Here is a 12130-nt window from a genome sequence, read left to right on the forward strand (position 1 = left end):
TATTCTCCTTCTCCATTTATTATTATTTTCCTGCTGTTTTTTTTTTTTACTTCTATTTATAAACTATTAATATTCAAAACTTTTTTTTGCTTGCTTTGTTCGTTATTATTTTTATACCACAAAAAAAAAAATGTATTTCATTTGTAAATAACTTCTCAATGCTTTTTTGTTAACACTGACAGCTATCAGTATAAACAAAAAAGTTGCTGTAGATATCGGTAATTGGTATCGTGAGTACTAAAAAAATTTATCAGTATTCGTACTCGTTGTAAAGAAAATAGTATTGGTGCATCCCTATTATTTTTTTATTTTAATTAATATTATAAGGAGAGTTGAACATGTCTGTGGAGCAGCTGTCTGTGTGGATACTGGATGATCAGGATGAACACGCATTTTTTCTATGGTCTGGTGGAATAATTTTATTAGATATATAAAGCAAGGTGTTACTAAGTCTATATAGTTTTTCCTGATTCTTGCCAACACAAGAGACCCAAACCAATCCAAGGCACCCTGTACCCAACCACCTGTCCCCTGAGATCTGCCATTTATTACTTGTTGGTCCAAACCCACAAATTTAATTGGTATTCCATCAGTCCTCATAGGATGGTGGCCTCATGCAGGTTTGTAGGCCAGGCCTTATTGTCCAGTTGTGTTTACACAAGAATAGTTTTCCGTATCATCTCGAGACTTCAATAATTCTTCTTCAGATGTTGGTGCGGAATTTCAGGTCTGTCCCTTTCATTCTCTTCTCATATTCCATGTTGAACATTTTATTCTGGGATTCAGTGAAATAATTCATCCAGTCTGCAACTTCACCTAAATAAAAATGGGCACAAATTAAAATCGACAAATGAAATGAAAAACAGATGCAAAACTTGTGACAAGAAAAATTGGATTTTTTTTGTTTCATTAGCGTTTTATTGAACAAAAATGCCCAGAAGGTGGTTGGAGAGAACATAAATAGGCCGGTGCTGGAGCAGTCACGGTTTCTGGTACAGGAGGAGAGGTCTCCCTACTGGAGGGCTACTGCCCCTCCCTGGAAACTCAGATTACACCTGCCATGAAGCTCAACGAGGCCCCAGCAAATATAAAGCCGAGGGGCCTATCAATCCTAAGAAATCTCTGAGGCTAAAGAAGATGAGCGATCTCACCCAGAGACCAGTTTGGAGAGTCCACATTGCAAATGCCTGCCTGTTGCAGGAGTGAGGCATCCAATTTCCTGAGGACATCTGATTACAAACCAGAGATCAGGACCAGGGTGACTGTGCTGCTGTTAACTTTCCCTGGTGCATTATTGCTAAGGCTTTTCTGGCTTAGGGCATTGTCTGTGGTGTCTATTGCCTATTGTCAGTCTATTGACTGTCCGGAGAAGTAGCTACAGAGTGGAAAGTGTCATGTTATTACTGTTCAGCATTCTGGAGTATCCCACAGCTCCCTATCCTATCCAGATTACCAGTGGTAGCTGGGTCGGTTGGTTCGCTCTGCAGTTACAAAGCCACCCCCGCTCAGTTGGCCCCGCACTTACCCCCTCTAGGTTTTTGGCAGCTCCTTCCTGCGTCTCCTCCTTCTCTGTGTCTCGGGTTTCACGTTGGCTTCCTCCTTCCCTCGGCGGGGTGCCCACTACGATCGCTTCTCTTCTCGGCCAATCGGGTCTCAGGACCGGCTTCATGATTGGCCGGGAAAAGACTCAGGAAGACAATAGCGAATATTAATTTGCTATTGTCACACATCTGGGTGGGCTCAGGGCGCAGTGCTCTGCACCCCGAGCCCACCCTTTTTTGAAGCCAATTAGAGAATCCGGCTCTAATCATGTACTTCTAATAAAAAAAAAACAAAAAAAAAACAGCTGGAATCCATGTGTCTGGCGCCCTGCATGTAGATTAGGGGCCGGGCGCATGGATTAGGAGGGCAAGTTATGCAACAATAAATGCAGCAAAAGGCAACCCCTATATAATTTATTGAGCCAGAGGAGTGAATTCTGCTGTTTGCTTGGCTGCTGCAGCACTACAGAGAGAGAGTAACCTAAGACAAATCAACGGCCCTTGTGGGGGTAGCGCTACATATATACAAATACTGTAGTGGCATTCTACCACATGCACCAGTTAGACTAAACCAATTTAGAAACATCCTCACCTTTCCTCATGAAGGGCGAGAGGTTCTGGTCCAGCAGAATATTGGGAACGGTGGAATAATTTGCCATTGGGTTTTCTTTCATGACTTTGAAATTGGTGTGGTGGCAAATTGTATCCAACACTTCTTCTGAGAGGTTTTTCCCAAGGAACTTCATCACCTTTCGAATCTCTCGCTTTGGGTCCTGTTCATAAAAGTTTTGGTAAGAAGCTTTCAGGACAAACAGAATAAATATAACCATTAACCAACATATGAGAGGCTGGAGCTCTTCATTACAAGGTCACTTATATGTAGATATGTGTGGTTAATTTCATTTCGAATCGAAATTCAGACAAATTTTTCATCTAAATTCGAAAACAAATCTGAATACGAAAACAAGAATAGAAAGAAATTGAAAAGAAAAATAAAGGAATAGAATATAAAAAAATTAGAATAGAATACAAAAGAGTAAAAGAGAGTAAAACAGAACAGAATAGAAAATAAAATAATAACATCAAATATAATAGAATATAAAGGAATCGAATATAAAAAAATAAAATAGAAAATAATAAAAAAACAATAGAAAAGAATTTAATAAAATAGAATATAACTATCTTCTGAAATTCAAATAGAATAGATTAGAATAAAATAGAAAAGAATAGAATAGAAAATAAGGGAATAGAAAAGAATAAAATTTTTTAAAATGCGCAGGAGCGGTACAACTGTGCAAGACTGAAGGCAAAAGACACTGTGACTGGTGTGGTGGTGATCAGGCACACTGACTGGTGTGGCGGTGATCAGGGACACTGACTGGTGTGGTGGTGATCAGGGACACTGACTGGTGTGGTGGTGATCAGGGACACTGTGACAGGTGTGGCGGTGATCAGGGACACTGGGACTGTTGTGGTGGTGATCAGGGACACTGACTGGTGTGGCGGTGATCAGGGACACTGTGACAGGTGTGGCGGTGATCAGGGACACTGACTGGTGTGGCGGTGATCAGGGACACTGTGACTGGTGTGGTGGTGATCAGGGACACTGACTGGTGTGGCGGTGATCAGGGACACTGTGACAGATGTGGCGGTGATCAGGGACACTGACTGGTGTGGCGGTGATCAGGGACACTGTGACAGATGTGGCGGTGATCAGGGACACTGACTGGTGTGGCAGTGATCAGGGATGGTGTGACTGGTGTGGCGGTGATCAGAGACACTGTGACTGGTGTGGCGGTGATCAGGGATGGTGTGACTGGTGTGGCGGTGATCAGGGATGCTGTGACTGGTATGGAAGTGATTAGAGATACTGGAGGGGTTGATTTACAAAAACTGGAGAGTGCAAAATCGGGTGCAGCTCTGCATAGAGACCAATCAGCTTAACTGAACAAGTTGAAGTTAGAAACTGATTGGCTTTCATGCACAGCTATACCAGATTTTGCACTCTCCAGTTTTAGTAAACCAACCTCAATATCTTTACAATTAAAAAGACTTTGATTCCTTTAGCTCCAAGTTCACTCCCCCTGCCCCCACCTCCTTCATGTCTTCATAAAACATATAGAGGATTTCGTGCTTGTCTTTGGCGTTCCACCAGCCGATCACATGGTCAAACCAGTTTCCCCAGGCAACTATAAAAGAAGGGAATATGAGTCACCAAAGCCGAAACTGTCACCATTTCTGGGTACCGAGACCTCTAAGTGCACTTTATTCCCTGGAAAGGTCTTTCAGGCATGCCGTTCTTCAATGATATAACACTTTGTCCACATTCATTTCAATATTTTAAGCATCATAAATAAATGATTTTCTAACAACGACACACTTTCTCTGCAATACATTTTATGGCAGACAAATTTTCAGTTTTTTGCAAAAAATTCATGAAGAATGAACTGAACTTTATACCTGTAAATATCATCTAAATAAATGAGCCATGTGTATTCATCCTTAACCCTAGGTTCACATTTATGCGACTGCAGGTGATGCGTTTTTCCAGCACATTTTGTGGTGCGTTTTACAATTTTTAATCCACGTTTTTTTTATGCAGTTTTCATGCATTTAAATTTATTTTTTTTCTCTTTAAGAAACTGGGAATAGCTGGTTGTTAAGGAGCAGGCCGCATCCCTAACAACCGATGAGTCATCAGCTGTCAGCGGGGTTCCCCACTGACAGCTGAATGTAAAAATAAGGATTGCCGGCAATAAAAGAAATCGGAGAAAAAAAACGGTGTGGGGTCCCCCCCCGCAATCCATACCAGGCCCTTCCCCACAACCCTGGCCGGTGGTTGTGGGGGTCTGCAGGCGGGGGCTTATCAGAATCTGGAAGCGCCTTTAACAAGGTGGCCCCTAGATCCCACATCCCCCCCCCCCATATGAATGAGTAGAGGTACATGATACCCCTACTCATTCACCAACAAAAAAAGGTGTCGTGTAAAAAATAACAGTAGGCAGTTTTTGACAAGTCCTTTATTTGAAAAACAAAAATAAAAATAAAACGTCTCCTGATGTAGAGCCATCATCATGAAGCCCCCATCACTGCCGACCCTAAAAAATAGTCCACTCCAGCCGAAGGCTTCCGTTGTCTGACAGTTCTTAAATAACTAAGGGGCAGGGTCACCTGCTGATGTCACCGGGTGGCCCTGCCCCCTAGTGACGTTTCCTCCTGAAGAGCCTGGTATGGATTGGGGGGGGGGGGGGGCACCCCACGCTGTTTTTTAATTTTTTTAATTGCTGGTAATTCTTTTTTTTACATTCAACTGTCAGCGGGGAAGCCCCCTGACAGCTGATGACTCATCGGTTGTTAAGGATGCGACAGGCGGCTTCCCGGACCCTTGCTTAGCAATCAGCTAGTCACAGTTTGTTATGGAGGAAAAAAAAAAAAACGCAAAGCAAATGTAAAACTCATTCCATTGAAGTCTATTACAGGCAAAACGCAATCTGCTGCAAGAAAAAAAGTCCCTGACCCATTCCAAAAATGTCCCCTTGTCTGAACATAATAGTTCAACGGGGGAGATCGCTGTACTAACATTGGATCATTAGTACGGCGGCTCCCCCTGAGCTCTTTTTTTTTCTTCCGGGCTTTAACTTACAGTATAATCCCAATGCAGTTTCAGGAACACAAGAAAACTTTCTGTAGAAAAAGTGTTTTTGAGGGTCACGTGACTCTTACACTCACTTTATTAGGTACACCTGTTCAATTGCTTGGTAACACAAATTGCTAATCAGCCAATCACATGGCAGCCACTCATTGCATTCAGGCATCTAGACGTGGTGAAGATGACTTGCTGAAGTTCAAACTGAGCATCAGAATGGGGAAGAAAGTTGATTTAAGTGACTTTGAACTTGGTATGGTTGTTGGTGCCAGACAGGCGGCTCTGAGTATTTAAAAAACTGCTGATCTACTGGGATTTTCACACACAATCATCTCTCAGGTTTACAGAGAATGGTTCGCAAAAAGAGAAAATATCCAGTGAGCGGCAGTTGTGTGGAGGAAAATGCCTTGTTGATGTCAGAGGTCAGAGGAGAATGGGCAGACGAGATAATAGAAAGGCAACAGTAATTCAAACAACCACTCGTTACACCCAAGGTATGCAGAATACATCTCTGAACGCTCAACACATCGAACCTTGGAGCAGGTGGGCTACAGCAGCAGTAGACCACACCGGGTGCCACTCCTGTCAGCTAAGAACAGGAAACTGAGGGTACGATTTGCACAGGCTTACTAAAATTGGACAATAGAAGATTGGAAAAATGTTGTCTCGATTTCAGCTGCAACATTCAGATGGTGGGGTCAGAATTTGGAGTAAACCACATAAAAGCATGGATCCATCCTGCCTTGTATCACCGGTTCAGGCTGGTGGTGGTGTAATGGTGTGGGGGATATTTTCTTGACACATTTTTGGGCCCCTTAGTACCAATTGAGCATTGTTTAAATGCTACGGCCTACCTGAGTATTGTTGCTGACCATGTCCATCCCTTTATGACTACAGTGTCCCCATCTTCTGATGGCTCCTTCCAGCAGGATAATGCACCGTGTCACAAAGCTCCAATCATCTCACCACTGGACAATGAGGTCCCTGTACTCCAATGGCCTCCACACTCACCAAATCTCATCCAATAGAGAACCTTTGAGATGGAAGATTCACATCATGGATGTGCAGCAGACAAATCGGCAGCAACTGCATGATGCTATCATGTCCCTATGGACCAAAATCTCTGAGGAATGTTTCCAACACCTTGTTGAATCTGTGCCATGAAAAATGAAGGCAGTTCGGAAGGCAAAAGAGGGTCCAACCTGGTACTAGCAAGGTGTACCTAATAAAGTGTCCAGTAAGTGTATATAAGAATAGAAGCCATGTGTGGCCACTCTTTTTTTCCCAACAATGAAACATTTTATTACACTTAAATTTGAATTCAAGCCATCAAATTAGGTTTCCTGATAGCAGTGGCGGCTGGTGGAAACAATTTAACAATTTTTGTGGGGGCAGCAAACAGTATGCCCCCAAACCCCACCCCCCGGTCGGTCGGTCGCACTTACCCTATCCTGTTCTCCTGCTCTCCATCACCAGCAGCTACCCCTGCTCGGTGGCTTCCAGTTCTCCTGCTCTCCACAGCGGCGGCTTCCGTTTCCTCCCTCCTCCTCGGCGGCCAAGCGGGAGTCTTCTCTTCCAGGGCAATCGGAAAACGGGTCTCACACCCGCTTCTGATTGGCCACATCGAGGATCAGTGTTTCAATAGCGAATATTCATTAGCTGTTGTAACACACCTGGGTGGACTCCAGGTCGCATGCTCTGCAACCCAAGCCCATCCTATATTGAAGCCTATTAGAGCCTCTGGCTCTAATCGGGTGCTCCGGAAAAATTCCCCGGCCGCTGTATTTCATGCGCCCGGCGCCCCCAAAAGGGGCCGGACGCATGAATAGGGGGTGGCCGCGGCGGCCATGGATAGATTTATGCTATGCATGAATCTATCCATTATGCATATAGGGGTGGCATGGAGAGAGGGGGCAGTGCCCGGGCGCCCCTAATAGACGGGCCCCCACAGCCTGATAGTGACAACAGTGGAACATGCCTACATAATGCGTGTGCAAACGGTGTCACTTGTAATCTCCATGGTCAGCCCATGTGACATGGCATAAAGACAATTGGGTACAGGGACAGAGTGTTGTCACCCTGTAACAGGAAGTTACTGCATCTTCATGATGGACGTTCATGCCAAGATCACCAGGTATTATGTGAATGAGACCTGAAAATGTAAAATGAGCTTACTTGAGATTTCGGTGACTGAGTTCACATAAACTTTAAGCTTTCACATACTTTCACCCTTTAGAAACCTTTCCACGTACTGATCCCAGGTCCCAGGGTCAGGCTGACATTTATTCATCAGATCGAAGAAATAATATGACACCGCGTTGTCCTTTGCATTCCGAGCAACATAAATTGTCTGCAAACAGTAAGACACACCATCAATTCTTTGCATATGCTCAAAGGTATTCCTAAAGTGTTGGTGTTCTGGGAGTCTCCTATGTAATGTTCTGTTCTAGGTGACCAAGTTATGCTGGTAAGTCAAAAACTCCACTTTGATGATAGTGAGGTCTGATTAACTTCAAGCTGTGTGGGGAAAATGCGAAAAGTCCAAAACAAGACAGCCAGAATAAAATCTCCTGCCTGTGCTAAACAGCCATGGAGGCGACACATTTGATAAAAAGCAGTCCATATATAAGGAATGCAAAGGCATCATAAACCCTCAATAGCCAAGATAGTGAAAGGACTTCCAATGAGGCCCTGTCATAAATGCTCACATTGTAAATGGTTAAGGAATGCACATCTGACTGTGAGGATGGAGTGGTGACCTATACTGACCTACAACTGAACTCCACAGAGTTAGTAAAGGCTTTTTTAAACAAAAAAAGAAAAACCATGCAAGGTAAAGACACAATGCGCTAGTATGCATCGCATACTAGCACATTATGAAAGACTTACCTTGAATTGAAGCCCTCCAGCGGGGGTTCTGGGTTCGCGAACTGTGGCTGAGCTGCAATGATGTCACAAGAGTATGCCGTTCCTTCAGAGCGCATGGGCTGGTGGCCTCACCAGCTGCTTCTCTCTAGAATATCTCCATAAACGGTGCACATTTAGAAGATATTCATTTTACCTACAGGTAAGCTCTATTATAAGCTTACCTGTAGGTAAAAATAAACTTTGACCGTTTACTACCACTTTAGGTATCATACATATTCCATCATTTCTGCTGTAATAGAGTTATCTTCCTGAAAATGGTCATATCAATGTAGAAGAAGATACCTATCAGTTATACCCCAAGCATAACTTTATTACAACACCTAGAAGGCTAATGAGACACATTAGACCTCCTAGGACAGTGATGGCGAACACCCCAGATGTTTTGGAACTACATTTCCCATGATGCTCATCTACACTGCAGAGTGCATGAACATCATAGGAAATGTAGTTTCAAAACATCTGGGGTGCCAAGTTTGCCATCACTGTCCTAGGAGAAAAATGTACTTCGAATATACAGTATATCAAGCTTGGTCTCTAACGACTCATAATTTCATCCTGTTGAAGGATATGCTGGTTTTTGGATTGTGAAGTGTTGTCCAATAAAAGCTTAGAATCTACAAGGATAATGAGCATTAAGGGTGTTTCTGCTGCCCATAAAAAATATTCTAGCACACACGCCTCAGACCTTTTATTGGTTGAGGTTAGTTTTGCAACACCTTGTCCATGGACATGAAAAGAAGGCTCTTGTTTTACCACTGGAACTATTAAGGAACATTAAGAGTCATTTATGAGGGCCAGTGACTCTTACAACATCAGATTGGATATCATCTTCTAATGGTGCAAACTCTGAACTGTACTGAAGACCAGGTGGACTCTAATTAAAGTGTAAGTTCACCTTTTCAGAAAAAATGAATAGGTGAACTATCACCCTACTGACAGTGGTACTTACCTGAGTGGGTGATGAGCTGTCAGTGCCCACAGAGCCGGTTCAGCAATCTGGGGATTTGAAATCCCCAATCTTCTCCCTGTTCTTTCTTTAGGGCTTCCATGATGGATTTGGGCGATTCTCCGTTCCGGCATTGACCAATCAGAATCACGCTGATCTGTCCCAGAAGCCCTGCAGAAAGAAGAGGGAGAAGAGTGGAGATTTCAAATCTCCAGACCGCTCCAATGGCTGTGTGGGCACTGACAGCTCATCAGCTATGGAGAGAAGTACAGCAGGGACTGGGGGGGGGGTTAGGAGGCTCTAGAGTGTTATTTAACTTTTCTCTTTTTTTCGGAAAAGGTGAACTAACCCTTAGGTATGATTCACTTCTAAGCTATTTTATTTAGCAGTTTCTTATATCTACATTGTAATATCTTTTTTTTCATTAAATATATTTTTTTCAGTAAAACTTTTTAAAAATTATTGAGATGAATTGTTGAATGCTGTAACTAGTAATAAAGAACTCTGCTTCTTTGAAGACACTACTGTAGTCGAAACCCTGTTACATTCCTCTCTGAGTGTGGTAGCAAGGGATACTGAGATTGTTTAACCTCTTGGCACTGACAGCACGCAAATATGCAGCCTCTCGATGGTTGGGCCTTGGTGCCAAGTGGCCGCATATTTGCATGCAATATTGCAAAAACAGCTATGCTGAGAGTTGCGCGCTTGGCGCTGGCTCACTTACCGGAGGCTAACGGAAAGCTCCAGATCGCTGCCTGCAATCGGGAGCTTCCATGATCATGTGACCGCCGTGACAGCCAATCATGGCGGTCACATGATCATAAAACCCCGCCCCGCCTCCCAGCATCTTAAACTCCTTAAAGGGCCAGGAGGCGTGGGCACCAAGGGGTTAAAGTCAGAATCGCAACAGCAGATGCTGTGAACGGTGCATGCTTCCGCTATAACACATAGCAGCTACCATATGTGTAAAGGGTTAACTGCTCAACTGATGGTCACTCTCAGTCTGCTAGTTCTTAGATTGTCAATTTGTTTTCAGCTCATGTGGGACTTGGTTTTTATTATAGCCGACAACCAATCAATTTCTGGTAAATACTGAACCAAAGAAACCTTTTTTCACAGAACATTTTGCTTTTGTTTTTTTGGGGGGTTTCCTACTGGTAATTTTTGCTTATTTTGTGTCACGTTTTGTGGTATGTTCATGCATCACACTATTTATCTGATTCTTATTCTTACTTTACACTTATGCTCCCAAAAAGATTCCGGCACCAGCTCGAAGGGCAGATGGGTTTTTACCAGCCTCGGGGATGGAGTGTTATTCAAGATAGCTACGCCTGAAGAGAAGAGTGAAGTCGTCAGTGCCAAGTCTATTGTTTAATCACCCAAACACTGTGATAGGCAAACTACACTCACCGGAAGGAATGGGTGGTGGAGAGCAGATCTCCAGGAATGGAAAACGTACATGGGTGGGAGCACGCTTGTTCTTCTCTAATTCACCATTGTTCATTATGGAGTCCACAATCTCTTGCATCCATGTAGTGCCTGGAGAGACCTCACAGGAAAAGACAAAAATTATAAAGAGAAAAAAATGAATAATGGTAAACTTAAAGGCCAACTCTATTCAACATTTTTTTAATTTTGTCTTGAATACAGCAGGGAAGGCTTAGAACTTCAGTTGAGTTTCGGAGTCCTTGTTCTGGGGAACTCTACCCACTACTGCTGAATTCTGTGTTAGCCAAGACAGACTGTAGGAGACTCCTAAGAACTAACCTTATTTTGGCCTCCTTACTATAGGTACGATGACCATTTTCATATTACTGAAATACGATTAAGATGATATAGCAAATATTGTGGACTTCATATGGCCAGTGGGTTTAAATACATATGTGCACTACTTGGTTTCTATGCCATTTCTTCTCTTCCGGCAGTGCTGGAACCTACTGCTTCACTAATGTACAGTAATGACATGTGAGTGCCATTCAGAACTGTAGTACTCAGGAGGCAGGTCCACTTCGGGCTCAAAGAGTTGGTGACAGCTGTGGATTAAAGGTGGGTATTTCAGCAAAAGCTGTTTTTTTGGCATCTCTTTCTACTTCTGCTTTGACACACCAATAAGATACTTAAGAGATAAGATAGTTACATTAAGCTATACCATCCATATGTATACTTAGGGAACTATACTATACTGCATTGGGGATGCATCTTTGATTTTGTTGATGGTTGTTTTCTAAATTTTTCACACAAAAAACATTATCAGACCAAAGGACAAGTTGCAGAGAAGTAACAGGTAAGTTTTACAGAATCTGTAAAGGAAGTTTGGTTGAAAATGGAATCAATGAATTGTTGTTAAATGGTATTCATCCAATGCCAACCTTAACATCCCAAGGGTTAAAGGATTGGAATATCAGTTGTTCAACCTGTGGCTCTCCAAGATTAAATTATAGTAGAGAACACTGTGTTCTTCTGGAGCTGGAATTACATAAAGAAACATTACCTTGCCATGAACACCAACCAGAGGTGTTTGTTGGGTTGGAATGAACAGCGTTCTGTTTACAATGACATTCCTGATTGCCGTGTGTGCGTCTAGGACCTGGAGATATTTTATCCATTAATTGGCCCGAAATACTGGCTCAGTTCCATCCTTTTTGATGTTAGTTTGTATTATAATTCTTCCTCTTGGCTTGCTGTACATCCTGTGGATCTGTAACTGGCCTGATTATAGCTTCTAATCTAATCTGTTCCTTTCCCTAACTTCAACTTGTTTCCTACACATTACACAGCCCAAAAAATGACTGCCATACCTCAGTGTTCATCCTATATTTGACTATAGCTTGCATTTGATTGACCTGATTTTGTCCAGCTTTCTGCATGTTTGCTGCCCTAACCTTGGTTTGCTTTCTGCTCTTGACATGAACTTAACCTTGTCTTATCTCTCACATTTTACTTAAACCTACACATGACATAATGTCCTGACCTTGCCCTGCTTTTTGCAGTTGACTTAAGCCTACATTATCTGCTCTGACTTTAGCCTGTTTCCTTCCCTACCCATACCCTGGTTCCTGTATTTGAATT

At 42.9% G+C, this 12130-nt stretch overlaps 1 protein-coding gene across 3 annotated transcripts in view; it reads right to left on the reverse strand.

Annotated features, from left to right (window-relative positions):
- Window positions 1-392: 392 nt before the first annotated feature.
- LOC141148504 (sulfotransferase 1C1-like) overlaps window positions 393-12130 on the reverse strand; it is a 58795-nt gene continuing 47057 nt past the window's right edge. For all 3 annotated transcript variants that reach the window (XM_073636028.1, XM_073636027.1, XM_073636026.1), the window contains exons 3-8: window positions 10472-10600; window positions 10295-10392; window positions 7411-7537; window positions 3636-3730; window positions 2134-2314; window positions 393-816 (exon numbers count right to left, since the gene is read on the reverse strand). In XM_073636028.1, the coding sequence (XP_073492129.1) occupies window positions 704-816; window positions 2134-2314; window positions 3636-3730; window positions 7411-7537; window positions 10295-10392; window positions 10472-10600 (743 nt within the window). In that variant the 3' untranslated portion in view covers window positions 393-703. The remainder of the gene's footprint in view (window positions 817-2133; window positions 2315-3635; window positions 3731-7410; window positions 7538-10294; window positions 10393-10471; window positions 10601-12130) is intronic.

Source organism: Aquarana catesbeiana, linkage group LG06 (assembly GCF_042186555.1).
Source record: "Aquarana catesbeiana isolate 2022-GZ linkage group LG06, ASM4218655v1, whole genome shotgun sequence".
Lineage (NCBI taxonomy): Eukaryota > Metazoa > Chordata > Amphibia > Anura > Ranidae > Aquarana > Aquarana catesbeiana.